Source organism: Vanessa cardui, chromosome 11 (genome assembly GCF_905220365.1).
Source record: "Vanessa cardui chromosome 11, ilVanCard2.1, whole genome shotgun sequence".
Lineage (NCBI taxonomy): Eukaryota > Metazoa > Arthropoda > Insecta > Lepidoptera > Nymphalidae > Vanessa > Vanessa cardui.
This window is the reverse complement of record NC_061133.1, coordinates 12,701,721-12,721,007: the sequence shown is the minus strand read 5'-3', so window position 1 is coordinate 12,721,007 and position 19,287 is coordinate 12,701,721. Positions and strand designations below refer to the sequence as shown.

At 33.6% G+C, this 19,287-nt stretch overlaps 2 protein-coding genes and 1 pseudogene across 3 annotated transcripts; 1 reads left to right on the top strand and 2 right to left on the bottom strand.

The window, feature by feature from the left end:
* Nucleotides 1-48: 48 nt before the first annotated feature.
* On the bottom strand, nt 49-1,075 carry LOC124533830. Its single transcript, XM_047109362.1, has one exon. It carries the CDS (start codon nt 926-928, stop codon nt 230-232), a length of 699 nt encoding a protein of 232 aa, XP_046965318.1. The 5' UTR covers nt 929-1,075; the 3' UTR covers nt 49-229.
* An 8,576-nt stretch (nt 1,076-9,651) lies between these two features.
* On the top strand, nt 9,652-14,188 carry LOC124533795 (annotated as a pseudogene).
* An 870-nt stretch (nt 14,189-15,058) lies between these two features.
* On the bottom strand, nt 15,059-18,838 carry LOC124533794. Of its 2 annotated transcripts, none has more exons than XM_047109310.1 (3): nt 17,008-18,838; nt 16,802-16,911; nt 15,059-16,725 (listed from the first exon to the last, which is right to left on the bottom strand). In XM_047109310.1, the coding sequence occupies exons 1-3, from the start codon at nt 18,722-18,724 to the stop codon at nt 15,181-15,183; spliced, it is 3,372 nt and encodes a 1,123-aa protein (XP_046965266.1). In that variant the 5' UTR covers nt 18,725-18,838; the 3' UTR covers nt 15,059-15,180. The 2 variants fall into 2 exon arrangements, with proteins under 2 accessions (XP_046965266.1, XP_046965267.1); XM_047109311.1 differs by having other exon boundaries at nt 17,014-18,838.
* Nucleotides 18,839-19,287: the final 449 nt, after the last annotated feature.

Sequence of the window (19,287 nt, the reverse complement as noted above, 5' to 3'; positions counted from 1 at the left end):
TTTTAAAAACTTAGACACACTTTTATTTAATATTATAAGGACGCGCAACATACACGCAATACGAAAACTTGAGCAATATGAAAATTTCTCGTATACATCTCAATGATATGTAACAAATATAAATAGAATACTTTTAACACGTAACCAACTTCTTCCACTGCGTAAACACTTTCACATCAAGCTCATAGAAAACCTTTTATAGAATAACCTTAAATCCTTAATAAATCTATTAAAACCAACTGTTCTCTTTTTTCATCCTGTCTCTGTGTCGCCCCTTCATCTCCAAGTTTTGAAAAATCTCTGACAGCGTATTCAATTTCTGTGCAGGACTTTGCGGCAATTTTTGCAATCTACATGTATCGTTATCTTCTCGACATATTATGTTGTATGTCTCTCTTTCCCTTAAGCACAATAATTTTCCCGTTTCCGGAACAGAGGTCAGTTTCGCAACTTGCAATGCCGCGTTTTTGAATCTTGTTTTCGGTGACATCTTTGGCGCGACACCGCTTTCCGAAACAGTCCTTCTCGATTCTGTTTTTTTCAATTTATCTGAATTGAGATATATTGGCTCGATAACGTCATAAGTATTCTCTCTCAACAGTGGATGTGGTTTCCTATCGTCGCAATCCGTATTCTTCCGTAGAGCATGAATGCTTAGAGGCGTTAACGGCTTAAGAACTTCCTGCAATTTCAAAGCATGATCGTCTTTCTTCAAATCGAATACAATAACTTTAGTTTTTTCTTTTTTCTGTCCAATAGCTGGGAGCGGATGGAAAGGGGACAGGGTAGATTTTATCGGTATATTGTTTTCCAACATCCTCGATTGTGCGGTTTTATGCTTCCGTGTTTTGAGTTTTCGCGGCGCGTAAATAGTGGTGAGCGCGCGCGTTTTCTGGGCGTCGAGGGCCGCGAGTGGACCGGGCAGCATGTTCGCCGCCCGCCCTCAACCCGTGACCTTGGACGTGTGTGGCCGATAATCGAACGGCTAACGCGCGATGGCCCCACTGACTGGACACAACACGAGGCTACGTCGGCATCGACGCGATTGACGGATTTTAATTTTTATTATCACATCCGTCCCCGTACCGTGACAATACAAGCGACTTATGTTACATATTTTTATATTGAAAACGTGACACTGACAACCGTTTTTCTTTCAAAACAATTACCAGTGTCAATTAATAAAATTAATTTAAAAATAAAACCTTTTAACACAATATAAATTTAAATATCTTTAAATTATATTTTAGTTTAGTAGATTTTATCTATTTTGATCATATGGATTTAAAATCATAATTATAAAAAAAATATATTTTATACTTACTTCAGCGGATATATATTACTAGTTAGACTGAGTATCCTCTTAAAGTGTGTAGGTAATTCTCAATATAAACAATTATCTTTATATAAATAATAATAAAACAGTCGCTTTTTATGCTTAAGTAACAGATTAAATCAAAAATTTAGGCCTTGGGAGAAGCTACAGAAAACATAGTATTTATACTCCAGCCACATTCGATCTGGAATTTTAGTAAACAAACCATGTGTCATCATAATTAGGGTTGATACACTCTTAATAAAAAATAATAATTATTAAAATTACAACTATATTCATTATAACACAATTTCCTGTTTAAACACAAAAAATTTAATTTAATACAGAATCCAAAAAATTATTTAGCCGGTCAATACATAATTTATATGAAAATTTGCTTAAAATAAAAGTTTAAAAATCTTTAATTACCACTATAATATTACTACAAAACTAACAACCCTATATTTAATATTGACGTAAATAAATCGCAGGTTTGTAACATTTGGAGTGTTGTTTAAGCAATTGGCAGATTTAGGAAGAATAGCGATACAGCATCTTCGTAATTGGTGGTGTATATTTTTAGTCGTATAATTTTAATTTTAAATAAAAATATATACTTATCGCGCATTCCTAATAAAGTATAAAATATTAATGCTTAAAAAACATACTAATATACTAGCATACCAACAGACGCTGCTTTTTCCAGTATTAGAGCAATTGTAATCTCAAACCTCCCATTGACCCATTCAAATATACACAAAATTAATCTAAATGAGACCTGTCGTTTGGGAGGTGATAGATAAAGTTAATAAAGCGAATTATATAACTACGAGGTAATTTCTGGTATCATTTTAAAATCTACATTATTCCAGATGATCATAAGTATTATAATTATAAACAAGAATGCGCTTAGTCCTTTGTCTTAAATATTTTATTATTCATCATCAATTTTAATTTTTATTAATATCAAAAATAATTGTTTTACATATTTCTAAAAATGTTTTGAGCATCTGCCTGACGTTGGTTGCTAAGCAACGCTTTGTTATTAAACATTCCACATCGAATTTGGCTGGAGTATAGGTAGCGAGTCCTTTAATAGCCCAACCGTTGTCTAGCAATGTTATAATTAGTTCTATCGCCACAAGTTTAGTGCCCACCTTATGCGTTTTTCTAATCCATTTCTAACACATTTTTTTTTTCTTTATTTCCCTTTTACTTGGATGTTAAAAAATGATTCATTCAACATAAAATATTCACGTTTCACGTTATATTTCTAATTCAACTAATTTATCGTTTATTTCTTTAAGAATAACATTAACAAAAAAAGTAGCGAGTTTATTTTGCTAGGTACGGAAAGAAGAAAATATCTTGGGTATTTTCATTTTTCCATATCAACGGCAGTTTTGATAATGCATATCAATTAGTGTATTGCTTCTTTGTATAAATAAGTCTAGAGATTGAGTAGTCACCCACACCCTCTTGGTAATTGCAGTTGCCACTAAGGAGTGGAGGCCTTAGAGTAACAAAGGAGTGGAGACCCCAGTTAAAATTAATTTGCATATTTTAATTTCAATCAGTAAACTATAATTTATTTACTTGTATCGGTTACAATATTATAATTTGACTCATCGGAATTCGGAATCTTTATTGTGGTCTTTTGTGCTGGACCTTTCACCTGGAAGCACTAGAACAGCTGAACCAGTTTCCCTCTCCTGAATATGCCCCTGTATTAAGTATTTAATTAATGATGCTACACTTAAGGGTACTTGTGGATACAATTTACATTTTGCGTTTTTTTTACGAGTCGAGATGGCCCAGTGGTTAGAACGGGCATCTTAACCGATGACTGCGGGTTCAAACCCAGGCAAGCACCGCTGATTCATGTGCTTAATTTGTCTTTATAATTCATCTCGTACTCAGCGGTGAAGGAAAACATCGTGAGGAAACCTGCATGTGACAAATTTCATAGAAATTCTGCCACATGTGCATTCCACCAACCCGCATTGGAACGGTGGAATATGTTCCAAACCTTCTCCTCAAAGGGAGAGGACGCCTTTAGTCCAGCAGTGGGAATTTATAGGCTGTAGTTGTTGTTGTTAGTTTTTTTTTTATATTCGTAGTGAGAAATATTAGTTAATTTAAAATATATTAACGAAAGAACAGGCCATAGTAAATCTCAAAACGTCGTCGTAATCAGTGATGCTCCGATGTGAGCCAATGCACGTGCCAGCAGTCAAGTTCCCTCGTTATACATATGATTAGACAGAGCTCTTATAATGACCGCTATAACCACCATCGATCGCACCGTCCTTCGGCATGAAAAGTAATTTTCGTGACGGACACAGAATGCTCTTGATGGATTGATGTTTTATAAAATATATGCAATTTATGTTAATTATTTATGCCTTTGATCTATGTGATATCTTAGTAAAATTATTGATAGTTGGAATTCTATCGCTCAAAAGTTAGAGTTATTATTGATCGTATTTTTTTTTTAATTTCGATGGCTGTGACAATGTTGTTTAAAGTCATACCAATATTATAAAGAGGTAAGATTTATTTTGACTAATTTATGTGCACATCGCATATGTAGCTTTGCTTGTATTCGGAAAAATAAATTAACAATATTTTGCTCTATTTCTTAACATGATCTAACATGTGTTTGCGAATCTAATAAAAATCTAATCTTGTACTTGGTGATTTGACTTTGTACAAGCATCATATAATCATCAAGGTATTCTAAGGCTAAGCAGTAATATTTTGTATTGTTGTGTTTCTTGAAGAATAAGTGTGTCAGCATAACTTCAAGCAACACGGCATAACATCATTTCCCAAGGTTGGTGGTGTTGGTAATAAGAGAAATGATTCATATTTCTTAAAGTTCCAAGTCTACGGACTGCGGCGACCACCTGTCATTAGGTAAACTATTTGCTAATCTGCCTACCTATGATATAAAAAGGTATATCGCGCAGTATAATATAAATTTTATAAAATATAAACTATAATAAAAAAAGTTAGTAATAATATTAATGAGGTATTAATTTTCATTTAAATAATGAGCATATTTCTGTTTGAAATGCTTTTTTTCTTCTTTCTCCATGACTAGGAATATGCATTTATCATCATCATCCTCCTGCCCTTGTCCCAATTTTATTTGAGGTTGGCGCATGTTTTCTCCTTCCATACTGCTCTGTCGGACGACTCACAAGTAACATTATTTCTAACATATCTTCTTTCACACAATCCATCCATCGTTTCTTGGGTCGTCCTCTACCTCTGTATCCATTCCACATGAACAAGGCCTTCCTCACAATATGTTCCTCATTCCTCCGCATTACATGCCCTCACCATAATACCCGCTATCCACGTAACTTCTCAAAAAATCAAAATATGTCTTATGTTTAAATATTGTTTATGTTCACAAACAATAACACATTAGTGACGAATTAAGTTATTCGTCATTTTACTCGTCGTGATTATGAATAAATAATGAATTTCGACTTTATTACTATTTATTGAAATTCAGTAATTATAGTATATAGGAGTCGAGATGGCCCAGTGGTTAGAACGCGTGCATCTTAACCGATGATTACAAGTTCAAACCCAGGCAAGCACCGCTGATTCATGTGCTTAATTTGTCTTTATAATTCATCTCGTGCTCAGAGGTGAAGGAAACCTGCACGTGACAAATTTCATAGAAATTCTGCCACATGTGTATTCCACCAACCCGCATTGGAACAGCGTGGTGGAATATATTCCAAAACTTTCTCCTCAAAGGGAGAGGAGGCCTTTAGCCCAGCAGTGGGAATTTACAGGCTGTTGTTGTTTGTTGTTGTAATTATAGTAAAAGAAAGATTATAAGTATTTTTACTACAAATAAAATCGATAAGATATGTACCTACTCGTAATAATTATTTAGTCATTCGTTTTTATCACCACTGGATCTCTAAAAGCTTCGAAATCCAAAGTCATTACACACACGTGTATAGTAATCAATACTCAATACCTTAATATATTAAGTACGCCCTAAGAATGAAAAAATGTGTTCATACTAAATCACATTAAAATATATTTAGCCGCTTGATTATGAGACGACAAAAACTAATAGTAAACCTACTATAAATCATAAATGCAAAAGTAACTCTTAATTTTTTCTGAATATTCTTTAGCGATCAAGCCTGTGAACTGATTGGATGAAATATGGTATATAATCAAATTAAAAGAAGATATACAACTGGTTATGCCAAAGAACTGACGACCGACTCTCCCAAAACGCGAGCAAAGTCACAGACAAAGTATGCATAATTATATATTTGGGTGGTATTTAATAGGCTTTAGAAAGCCTTTCGTGACAAGTCTTTCCTCCCATGACGCTCTGAACTTGACATTAAACGGTGATTCATTGATAAGTCTAGTCAACCTTGTGGCCTGAAGTCATGGCTATTGACCTTAGAGGTCGATCAATGATTCATATACTAAAGAGGCTAGAAAGTATATCACTTCTATATGTTTACATTTAGTTCATATCTGTAATTACTTAAATCTGAATACCCTTTATCTCATTAAGTTGATATTTTTTTTATACAATTTCAGTGAGATTAATATTTTTTTCATAATATCTCCATATCAAAATTTCATGTTAATATATAACTTATGCTTAGTTTCTCTTTTGTAATGTATGATGAACAACAATGAGTAAATAAATTAAGGAGTTTTTCATCTTGAATAAATATTGAACGAAGAAATATTCACCGTACATCGCCAATGCGCCACCAACCTTGGTCACCAATATAAAGTTTGTCTGTATTTACCCTCGTTTGAAGGTGAGATACCGTTCAAACCTGGATTAGATTTGTCAGGATCACTTACTAAAGTATCGGTTTTAGGCGATGCCTTCATTGCTTTGTTGTCGATAACTCTGTACGTCATTTGCCACCTATTACACTTCGATTGTATACATTAATGGTACTCATTCAGAAGCCTTCCAGCCCTCTATTAAACGTCACTATAAAAACAACTCAATGTGTCATTAATTGAACGCAGAGAATAAGAAATTAAACGAATTTTCATGATACTATAAGTTCAAAAGATCAAAGGTTTACCATATTATTATGATTTTTCATCCTGGTTTCAATTTCGATCATACTTTTTTGTATTACATTCGTGAATAATGTTCGAGAGTTCAATTCTGTAAGTGTAGTTTACTTCCATCATTAAAGCCACAATCCACGCAAGTCTCACGCTGCAACTCCGATTTTAAGCGCGCTTATATGAGACAACACGCAGTGCTAAAGAACTACATAGAAAATTACACCAAGTACGGCATCTGCGTTAGCAAGCAATGGCACATACATTAGAAATAAATACACTAAAAATAAAATGGTGGTACCAAATTCGTACTTACTGCAGTCGTCAGATAAGATCTGATGATCTATCAATATCATTGAAAATTAGTAGTTTGAATAATTGTCTACGCGTTTATAATGAAATATTTTGAGTTATTCTGGGGGCTAGTTCTACTAACCTATAACGGATTACCGTTAATATTCCGTTCGGAATTATCCGATAATATTCCGATCCTACATCGAACAAACCGCATAGCTACGTGTCAATGCGACCGTTATAAAATTACCATGATATAGTAGAATTACTATCGTCCTGTGAATCGTGAAACGTACCTTAAATAAAGCAAAAAAATATGTTTGTATGTGTTACCTTAACATAAATATAATTATGTAGACCCTTATCAGATCATTGTATAGCTGTAACGGCTAGCGAGTTAATAAAAGCGTTACAATCCTTCAAAAAAAATGTACAATATGTGTAAATGATGACTCGTCGTGGCGTGTCGTTGGTTCGAGTTGAATCGATCACGAACGGTGGCTTTAACTAAATAATCTCTATAACATCCTTTTATCCATTACCCGCCCCAGCTTCGCACGGGTGCAATGCTGATACTAAATATACTACGGAATGTCACACTACATATGCAACTTTCAGTTTTTCAGTCATTAGACAATACAAGCCGCTACATCTTACGACATCACTTTAGTAATTAAAATTATCCGTATTTCTCTACTATATTGTGCATGTATTATACCTTCCCTTAGAATTAATCTACCTGCTAAAAAAACGCATCAAAATTCGTTGTGTATTTTAAAAGATCTGAGCATACATAGGGACAGACTTCATTTTATATTATGTCATGAGCACGATGATGATATAAAAATATTTCCTTAGAGTAAACCTAATATATCCTATTATAAATATGTAATTTTTCATTTTCAGGAAACATATTTTAAACTACAAGTCATGATACAAGAATAAAACGTAAAGCTATATGACGTATAGTACAACACAGCTAAGATGTAGCATCGGCAAATTCATTAAAATCGATTACTGCCGATTTATACAATCAATAGAAATAGCTATCAATCAATCAATCAATAGAAATATCGCGCCATTCGACGCTATTCGTCGCTATAGATTCTCGCATGAACCCGAGAAAGCAAGTGCATGTAAATCGACGAATATATTAGATATTATATTGACAATTTGGGATAGCGTACTTAATTCGGATGTGATCGGTTTTACGCATTTTGCCGACGCTACATCTAAGTTGTGTCGTACTATATATACCTAGTACTATACCTATATATGCTACATTCAAATATTTTCACGTGTATATTACCTCAAGGTTATTTACACGGTACAATTATGTAATTAGTGCTATCGTGTTTTTATATTTGTACTTATGCTTAACATTATAAAATTTGTATTTAAATTTCGAATACAATGTTGACAGCAGTATAATAGTTTATATTTCTTTTAACGTTACACGTAGAGATAATGTAACAATATTTTTAATCCCATGAAATTAGTAAAACGGTTTATAGTTAGGGTTGCCAAGTCGATAATACAAAAGTCGAATACAGCAATATTATTTTTTAAGATGTATTGCTTAATAGCCGGGTATAAGTTTTAAAAACTGGATATACCTACATTTCTTATTATACCGTAGTTACCCTACTCGATTTGAAACTACTAAAGAAAAATAACGGTTCTCTCAATTTGAGGAAAAGAACTTTATCGGATCGGATAAGTATACATACTAAAGATTTTAAAGAAATAAACTTATAATTACTCAGAGGTACTTAGCTACAGTCTTCAATTAATTTTAACTACTAACACTAGATCAATAAAGTTGAACAAGAGCTATTGTTTTACACTCAATGTGCTAAGCTGATAAAAAGCTTGAGGAAAGCCGGATACGCAAGGCACGTAAATACTTGGCTAAAATGCTAAACATATCCGGCTAAAACCAGACACCTGACAACCCTGTATCCAACTTAATTTGCATTATTATTCAATTTTAACCCTTATTTTGTTATATATAAAGTCCAAGTGGTTTGTTAATTCGTATTATATCGATTGCTACCCATTCATGGCGCCTACGTAAACTCTTCCTCAAACGAATGCCAAATCTCGTATTTAGGTGACGTCACACTGGACGATGTTATGCGCAAGACGCATAATCAACAAATAATTGAATTGAAAAACCGTTCAAATCGTAATTGAACAGATTTTTATCTGTATTTTAATATGTGTCTATATAGGTATGATGATTTAAAACAAAACGTGTCTTGACGCGAGTATAAAATTAATTACTCGATAAAATCATGCATAATACCTATTTAAAGTTGCCTGACTATATTAAAATATTATTAAATGTTTATCTATAATTTTGTAAGTCGCAATAATGTTTTTTTTTATTATCTGTGTTATTTCATTTAAATTTCATAAATAAATAGGTTGTCGCAAGAAGTTTAAGGCTATTTGACTGGTTTTCAAAATTCATTTTATATCATTTAGTAGAGGTTCAGGACCCAGTAAAAGTTGCGATTTTAATTGTAGCACATATTTGCTGGAAAATATCAAATTAAAAATTCGATATTTAAATAGCGCGCGAAAACGATACCTTGACAATATAGCGCTGCAAAGAGGTCGATGACGTCACTTGCCTGTATTATAATCTGTGGCACATATAATCCACATACAGTAGGCAAACGAGGTTAAGGAGCAAATAACGTCATCATAAACCCAACCAATCAGGAGCGTTTTTTGTCAATTTTGCATTTTTATTTGTGTACTTTTGAATAGATTAATTATTATTTTCAACTTACGTTAATAAATAACCTTTTTAAACTGATAATATATACTGATTACAATAATCGATACTACTATTATTCGCGTTGTCAAAGAAACCCATTGCAAATTAAGAATACTAATCTACTATGCTTACTGTATTATCTTATTCACGATTTTCGTTTCAATGCCACAAACGTCAGATAACAACTCAGATAGTTATCGTCGGTATCAAGTGGCGTTATGTTTTTACGTAATTCTCAAGTGTTGTAGTATTTAATGTAAATTATTAAAAATTTTATACGAGTTACCTTATAAACTGAACGTGATTAATCTAAGATACAATTTTTTTTTTAATTTGTGACGTTTATAAGTGATGTGAATATATTGTTTGTGTTCTAAATTAAAATGTGGTGAGTGTATTTATGCTTTAGAATAATAATAAACATAATTAGTTTTTTGGTTTAGTATATTGAATTTAATTGATATTATTAAATGATTTAGACAGATATTGTGAATATATTTAAGTATTATTTAGGCATTTCTTGTAAAAAAAAAAATAGAGACAAATTGATAACCTCCTCCTTTTTGAAGTCGGTTAAAAATAATATCTACCTTTATCTCGAAGGTTTTAATCTTTCATGATATTCGATAATTAGCTAATTAATGAATTCTTACTCGAATAAAAAATATATATTTCATTTGATTGAAACTCAGAAACAACCCGTAAGAGGTCAGGCGATAAGCTGATCTAACCCAGGTGTTAAATCGGGGTCTAGTGTAACATCAAACTTAATATCTTACTTACCAAGGCAGCGCATTGACGATGTAAGGAGTTCCTAATATTCCTTACAGCGCCAATGAATATAGGCCACTTCATCAATTGACCCACATACTGGCCGCCTAACTATATTATAAAAAAAACCTTAGGGCATGAGGCAATGGTATGGTTTGGTGCATAAAAAAGGAATCAGGCTCTCAACCCCTCTTTCCCATACCTCTTTAACTAATAATTACCCTTTAAAATTATAAATACCAAATAAGAAATTTTCTGCTTAGGGTCGTGATTTTCTAGCTTCAGAAGCTTAAGGTTTAGTTTAGAGGGCCCCTTGAACTCCGGGGCCCTGGTGCACTGTACCATCTGACCCTACGATAGCTACGCCACTTGCCTGAGCTCTATAAGCTAGATAATAGACCAATGAGACATTTTATTACTAGATTTATTTATTAAATATTTTATTCTCAAAAGCCCAATATTATTACTTTAACAGGTAAATATATCAACAAAAATCAATAAAAATGGATTTCGTCATCGGAGGCCTGGCGGGTGCCGGTGCAACTATTTTCACAAATCCTATGGATGTAGTCAAAACGCGTCTACAGCTGCAAGGCGAGCTACGCGCGCGCAACGAACACACCGCAAGATACAGGGGAATATTCCACGCATTATATGTCATCGCGAAGAACGATGGAGCATTGGCCTTACAAAAAGGTTTAGCTCCGGCAATGGTCTAGGGTTCTGTATGAATTCCGTAAGGTAAGTTAAGCGTAAAAATTAAAGTATGATTTAAATCCATTATTTTCAATGACCCATGCTTTGTTAAAAACGAAAACGAAAAGGTTTTCATCTTCCGAATACATGAAATTATCTTTCTTTTTTTATAACTCAGCATGACTATAGTATAAATATGTTCTAACTAGTTGTCGCCCGGTGGTTTGCTCGCGTTTTAGGGGTTCGTTGCCTTGTATTAAGTAACATAATTTTATTTAATTACTAATGTTTTTTTGTGATGTACAAGTCATAACCTTTCATTTGATACCCCACTTGAGCATATTTGCAGACATTCAGTTTTTTTCCCCACTTTAACCCCCCATAACTTTAAATGGCTAAACCGATTTTCATCAAACATGTCTAAGAATTCTCGCCCGTAAAACACCTATAATACAAAAAAGGCTAAATTGAAATCGGTTTATTCGTTCGGGAGCTATGATGCCACAGACAGACAGACAGACAGACACGTCAAACTTATAACACCCCTCTTTTTGCGTCGGGGGTTAAAAAGTAACCTATGTCGTTACTTGGAATTCATGATTGCTGAATAAATAAATTTCATCAATTTCGGTTCGTTAGTTTACTCGTGAAAGAGCAACACACAGACAGAGTTACTTTCCCATTTAAAATATTAGAATAGATTATGAAATGTTATAATTCTTGTAATACAAAAGTAAAATTAAATAAGTAAATGTCATAGAAGTATGGAAAAAATTAAGCCTGTGTGCGAGTAAATCTTAAATGAAACCATGCTTTTGTTTCACAGATTAGGCATGTATCATATAGCTGAAGTCCAAGGCTGGACGAAGACTAAAGAAGGTGACATTAGCATACACAGAACAATGTTCTGGTCAAGTGCAAGTGGAGTGATGAGCGGACTTGCCGCCAACCCTGCTTCTGTGCTAAAGACAAGAATGCAAGCAGCCGCCCACCCAAGTATAGCAGTGGGCAGGCAACATTCGTATAATGGTACCTAATATATTAATACTTTATAGAAGACCACATAAATTCTTGCAATGCACTAGCCTAAAACGAATTATTCCGTTAAACAAGCGATGGTCTTATGGCAAATTATTTAAATTTCTTGCATTTTTACAATACCGTGATCTTTCCTTTAAATATCGAATCATTTTGACGAAAAGAAAATCTAATAGATATAAATTACTTGTAACATATAAACTTAACACTTAGATTGTACGAATTAAATTGCGTACGCCTGAAACGGCGAATCACCACGGTAGAAACTATCTCCGTGAATGTAAACACTGAAGTCCGTGTTTAGTATTTTTTTATGTATTCCTGCGAATAAATGATTATTACCATTCGTTTATAATCTTATAAAATTTCATCAGGTATGGTAGACGGTATCGTAAAAATCTACAGAATGGAAGGAATACGAGGATTTTTCGCCGGTGTTAACGCCACCTGTTCAAGACTAGCTATCGGCAGTGCAGCTCAACTAACAACATTTTCGACGTAAGTTATTTATAATATCAACACAACTACTACTATTATATATCAAGATTAAGGATTTGATTGATCCTCAAATATAAAAAGCAGATTTAATAATAATTTAGGCTCAACATTTTGCCGAACAATTGTGTAAAACGTTGCGGGTACTAATTATATTTAATACGTAATAAGAACGTCTAATACACATCCAGAAACGTACAAATTTAGCCGGACACTTGCCAAACCTATGAATATCTACGAGAATTTTAATTTGCATGTCAATCTTAAACATGTAGTTTCAAATCAAGAATACGTGTAGTCTGCAATTGATTTAGCAAAATATAAAAAACATCGAAATACAAATACGAGTAGTCGACGTCGACTGTCTAGAAAATAAGAAATAATCTGGCTTAGCTTCTCAAAAATTGCTTCTCTAATTATTTCTTCTCCTACAGTACAAAAGAAACATTGCTGTCTTATGGTTTGTGTGAGCGATCCCCGCTTGGGCTCGCTTTCGCCGCAAGCTGTATCAGTGGCGTAATGGTAGCTCTTGCCATATGCCCTTTTGACGTCGTCGCAGTACGACTTTACAATCAGGGTAATCAGATTACCACCGATTTTTGTCACAGTATCATACCACTTATCACGTTTGACTGTGTGAACCAAGTGCTTTTGGTGGAACAGCCCCTGGAATGCCTTTCCTTTCATTTTATTTTCAAAACATGTAATAATTTTGGTATTTGTAAAACTATACCAAGTAGCTTTATCATAGATGGCAACCCTCATTAATAATAAATCCTATGGAACACTGTTTGGAAAGTAATTTGATGGAATGGTATTTAATTGAATCAGTGGAGTTATGTCCAGCTTATTAATCCATTGCAGAGTGAAAGAACTCCTGCTTGCTCACGGTTATTGGGAGCATGCGCCCGCAACGCTCGCGTTCACAGCAAGCCTTGCGTGTGGAGTCGTATGTGTGTTGCTGGAAACACCTCTGGATGTTGTCAATACAAGACTTTATAACCAGGGTAATTTAACTGCTTTATGTGATGTAATTTTAGTAAAATAAATCATTTCGTCGTTAACATTCATTATCGTCATCACTAAACGGCTTAAAGATCATGTAATTTTTGTCACCATTATTTTCATATTGCACTTTTGCTGAGTACATTTTAAATGTGAATGTTTTATCTATGTGACTGTAATTATTTCACTTTTATGTGTTATGAGAATTGGCGTGCAACCAATTATCTATCGTTGAGTAATACCGCATAAATATATATACGTTTTTTTTTTTTGTATTTTCACAAAATTTAATTTGCATAGTACCTATAATTTAATCTTTATCAAATAATTAATATCCTTATACTGTCTATTCCTGTAATTTTGTTTGTTAAAGTCCCTTAAATATACCAACTTTATTCATTCAGCTATAATTGCATCTTGAATGATTAAAACGATATCACAATCAACTAGAAAATGCAAATTGTTTAAGTTATTCACTAAAAAATGTTATTATTTACAGGCCCTGCTTCGAAAGGCGAATTACTTTACAAAGGAGTTTTTGACTGCCTGAATAAAATATATAAAAAGGAAGGACTCCATGGTCTATACAAAGGAATAGGTCCGCTTTATCTAAGAATAGCGCCTCATACAACCTTGTCCCTCGTCATTTGGGACATGCTAAACATATTATTCAATAATAAAAAGAGATAATACAAAAAGTAGTTTTATTATCATAGTAACAAAATTCACTATAGTAAAACAAATCATAATATTATATATGACACAGCGTTACACAATCTATTGATTTTCATCCTCTTGGTGTAACGTTTGATAATACATCAGAGGCGGTGTAAAATGGATTTCCCAATTTACTTCCGAGGAGGCACTACTGATATTATCTACCAAATCGTTATCTTCACATGAACTATTAACCGTTTCAATATCTTCTTCATTACAATTATTTTCTTCCAGGGGCAAAACACCCATAACTCGCCGATATGTTTTTGCACAAATATTTTCACAGGCATCAGGCCGATATGGATCTGACCAAACCTTATTTACAGCAGCTCTCACGAGACGCCGCTGTAACCTTTCCTTCTGCTTTATCTTATCTTTATTATTTGTAGATTCAATTTCATAAATTAATGGATTGTATTGTTCAGTATTGTATTTTTGATTCTCGGGTGTGACTTGCATTTCAATGTGATACTTGCCATTGTTTTTGCTAACTATAAGCGTGGGTTTCTCCTCGACCTTCTTCTTGACACGTCTTGTCCGCTTAATCTCTTCTACGGTAGATTTTCTCAATTTAGCTTTATTAAGCATTTTAAGTAAGCGCTTAGATACAGCGCCCGGTTTCCAACCTTTATGTACCTGCAGAATATATAACATAAATAAAATTCAAAGCAGAAAATTATTAAATAGACTCCAATAAAAAAAAAAAAAACTTACTTTAATATGTTCATGAAAGCGCCAAACTTATTCGTATATTTTTGTTATATATTTCATAAAAAATTAAAAAAAAAAAAACTTTTAAAAGAATCATACGTTTTATTTTTGTCTTACGATTAGTAGACGTTACAAAATTTAACTTAAAACAGTACCAAATAAATAAACTTTCACTTAAAACATTACAAAAGTCGTCAAATACACTACAAATTGTCACTTCAAACAGAAATAATTATATGAGTTGGTACAATGGACATGAGTTTTAAATCTGTGTCGCTGTTGTTTTTGTCGCCTGTGCAAGAAGGCGATCACGTAGCTGCTGTTTCATAACTTCTGAATTGATAAAAGAATTAAAACACGGTACATGAAACGAACTTAAGCTAATACCCCGGTCTTCTAGGGCTGCCAATCTTTCCCGCGGGCGGTAATTTTTACGATGTCTTAATTTGAAATACGTCTTGTTGCCGTATTCATCGACAGCCACAATACCTTTATCAGATGGTACGGGGTGATGACACTTGCCATTTAACATTTTTTCCCTTAAACTACCTACTTTCATTTTATTAATTTCCTTTTGACCGAATTTGGTTTTCTTAGAAGGAGGCAGATGAAACACTGTTTTAGGTTGAGGTATATTTACATCTTCTCCGTGTGCCAACATGTCTTGCAGTGTAGAAATAAGTAATTTTCTGTCGCCACCATGACCTACGATGCCTAGCTTTGATAACTGTCTAGGAGAAACATCTCCGAAACAGCTCCAACTTGTTTCAGACTTGTCATATTTCTTATCACCTGTCTTCCTTTTTTTTGTTTGGTCACCGCGATGTTTCGTTCTGTTCATAGATCCTGCTGATGCAGGGTAAAATTTCCATTTACCATTAATATCAATATATCCATCAACGCCAACAATTAGCCATTTACCATTCATAGCCTGAAATTTTCCAGTCTCCGCGTCTACCTGCTCGCCGTTTGGCCCAATGAATGTGTTTGGCGCCCATCTGCCATCTGGAGCTATATAGCCATCAACGTTTATTTCTAACCACTTATGGTCCGGACTCCAAAAACCACCTAAGTCACTGCATTGTTCCTTTCCATCAGGACCCTTAAAGAACCTTGGAACGATATTTCCAAATCTATCTACGAGTTTAACTCTATAATCAAGATATGTATATTGAGAACCATTATCCACTTTAATTATTTTTTTTCCTTTATAACTCGGATCAAATATTGCATTGGGTGGGGTAAACTCAACAATCCATTCATCAGAATCAGTATCAGAGCCAATTGATGATTCGTCTTCCGAACAGGAACATGATAAGTTCATATTTGTAGTCTTTTCAGTTGGCACAGCGGGATAACATAAACATTTAGGATCTTCAGTGTCAGGTAATATACCAAGGGCTTGCTGATATGTTTTTAAGCAAATTTCTTGACACATATCTCTAAAAGTGCTCTGTATAAATTCTCGTTGAGCTCTCTCGAGCCGCCTTCGTGCTCGTTCTTTTTTCTTAAGACGTATTCGATTTTCCTCGTCTGTTCTACCTATAGTGTATGTTAAAACAGGCTTATCCTCATAAGGCTGTTGATTTAAAGTCCTCGGTTTTAAATAACTCTTCATAGTTTCCATAGTAATAGTGAATTCACCATCTTTTTTGTGAACAATAAGTAAAGGTCTTTTGAGGGGGCGTTTCCTTTTGTTTGTATCTTTTCGTTTCTTCTTAGATATAACTTGACCTGGATTCTTCGCTATCTTTAATAATCTTACTACGTGTTTATTCGTTGCACCTGGTTTCCACATAGGGCGAAACTAAGAAAAAAAAAAAGAAAAAAATACAATAAAAAAATTTAAACACATGAGTTTATTATTCATGTTAAAAAGTTACCTTCATTCCTGGAACATCTTCTGAAGTCCAAAGCCAACCCATATTTTTGGGAACATTGTCTAATGTACCCGTACAGGGTAAACCACATTTACTGTGGCCAATTTGAGGAGCTGCAAATATTAAAAACAATTAAAACACAAATTCAAATTTAATATTTTATAATAGTTATGTAATTGCACTTCTGCAAGTGTATTTTCAATACGTACGTATACCTTTATAGCCATAATTGAATTTAAACCTGTCATCTTTTTTTTTTTTCTTTCCTTTCTTCGAGTCTTTTTCGGATTCAACGCTTTTCTTCTCAGTTACCGTTTGAGGCTTATCAGAAGCAGCTGCTTTTTGTAAAGGAGAACTCGTTTTTAAGTTCTTTTGATCATCTCCTTTCTTTTTACCTTCACTGCCGGAAGTACTCCATGTTTTTAATTTACTTTTATCAACGAGATTGTGAAATATAGGACAAGGTATTGGCATTTCGTGAAACGGTTTCTTGGATATCTCATCGCCAGCTAATTCGTATCCACCACAAACATCACAATATGTTGTCTTCTTAGTAAAACCGAACGTACATTCACAGGTGCAAAAACATGGATCATCTCCATATTTCATTTTAGCTGTTACTCCACCTATCACCTCTTCAACTTTTTCTACAGTTTTATTTTCATTACAACATTCTTTTTTTAAATTCGACATATCTAAATTAATGCGACCATCAGTACCTGACGGTGGTAATTTCCTGTGAACTCTGTCATTACAATTAACATCTTTACATTTTGTTATCCTGATTTTAGGACCTTCATCTGATAAGTTTAAGGAATTCGCACTTGTTGAACTTGAACCTAATCTTTCTCTACCTCGACAGTCACTAGCACATTTCTTATATTTAATTTTTTTTAGAATACTTGGTCCATCGACGTTTTCTACGTCGGATTCTTTGGGAGAGTTTTGAGGGGAAGAATCATTTTTAACGGAAAAATAACCGACACAGTATACTTTGTTACCAAATGTACTCGATGGATCTCCAAATATATATTTTAATGTATTATTTCGTTTACTACTAATTGATAAACATGATCTACTTTTATCAATGACCTTTTGTTTTTCATCAATTATAACAGATTTGCTTTTAACCGTGTTTAAATTGTAGACTGTATCGTGCAACGGCTTGATCGACATGTTTATATCAGATATTTTTTTCGTATTTGCCAACGAAAGTATTTTTTCTATGATTTCATTTCCAGGCTTAATATTAGTGACATGCTTGCTATTAGGATTATTTTGATCGTTCTCTTTAGTTACAATATTGTTAACAGTACTTAGAATCATGTTAGTATTTGAATTGTTTTGTGTGTAAATAAGAAGAGGCACATTTTTAGAAATAGACCTAAAGTGGCTTGTTATTTTGTTACCTAAATATGTTATTTTAATACTCAGATTGATTGTAACTACTCTTTTTGAGCTTATATCGTGATAAATGCTATATACACCTTGTGAACAAGGTGCTAGAATTGTTGGATTATTTTCTACATCACTCAAATATTCGGTGTATATCTTGTTCCATGGTATTACAACAGACCCTAATTTTACGTTTGGATTTATATCCTTCCACAAGCTCAACTCGAGTGGAAAATGCTTCATATAAGATACAAGTATAGGTAGCTTGTTGACTATTAATATTGATTGACCCAATTGCGGTTTCAGATTTAAAGATTTCTTGATTGTAGCATTGTTTTTTCTTACCTTTTGTTTTGATTGAACAATTACTTTTCGCTTTTTCATAGGTAACGATGCATTTATTGGATTTTTTATGGTCGTCTTGAATATCTCAGCAAATTGAGCGACAACTTTTAATTCTTTCTCTGTTGTGTAACACTTCAGGTCTTTTATACCTAGCTCAAATAAAAACATTGAATCCGAAAGAGCCATTTTAAGTGTATAATATGTATTACTTTAGTGATAAATTACATTTACGGTTATCGAAATTATGAAAATTATATAAAACTTGTAATTTACATGACAGCCAAAATTGTATATTGTCAATAAGAATATAGGGGTTTTTTCTTTTATAGTATTTTTTATAAATTTATTTGTATTTTTTTGTACGAAGTTGTCAGTGACATATTTACAAAGAAGTTCGAATGAAATCAAATCAAACGGAAACTTAATAGTTCAGTATAATTTTCTGACTAGCGACTACTAGCTCATTCTTTATTAAAATGGATTTACTTAGTGGTAGGTCGCTACCACCCACTCATCAAATATTCTACGCCAAACAACAGTCCTCAGTATTGTTGTGTTCCGGTTTGAAGGATGAGTGAGTCAGTGTAGTGTGAAGGCACAAGGGACATACATCTTAGTTACCAAGGTTGGTGGCGTATTGGCGATGTAGGGATGGTTAATGTTACTTACGGCGTAATTGTCTATGGCCGGTGGAGACCACTTACCATCAGGTAGCCCATATGGTCGTCAAAAAACAAAATATTGTTTTG

Bases quoted from the DNA above. Each gene is read 5' to 3' on its own strand.
- LOC124533830 (XM_047109362.1), bottom strand. From the start codon at position 928: ATGCTGCCCGGTCCACTCGCGGCCCTCGACGCCCAGAAAACGCGCGCG.
- LOC124533794 (XM_047109310.1), bottom strand. From the start codon at position 18,724: ATGGCTCTTTCGGATTCAATGTTTTTATTTGAGCTAGGTATAAAAGAC. The intron at 16,912-17,007 runs GTACGTATTGAA...TAATATTTGCAG, and splicing joins TTATGGCTATAAAGGTATAC to CTCCTCAAATTGGCCACAGT. The intron at 16,726-16,801 runs GTAACTTTTTAA...TTTTTTTCTTAG, and splicing joins AAGATGTTCCAGGAATGAAG to TTTCGCCCTATGTGGAAACC.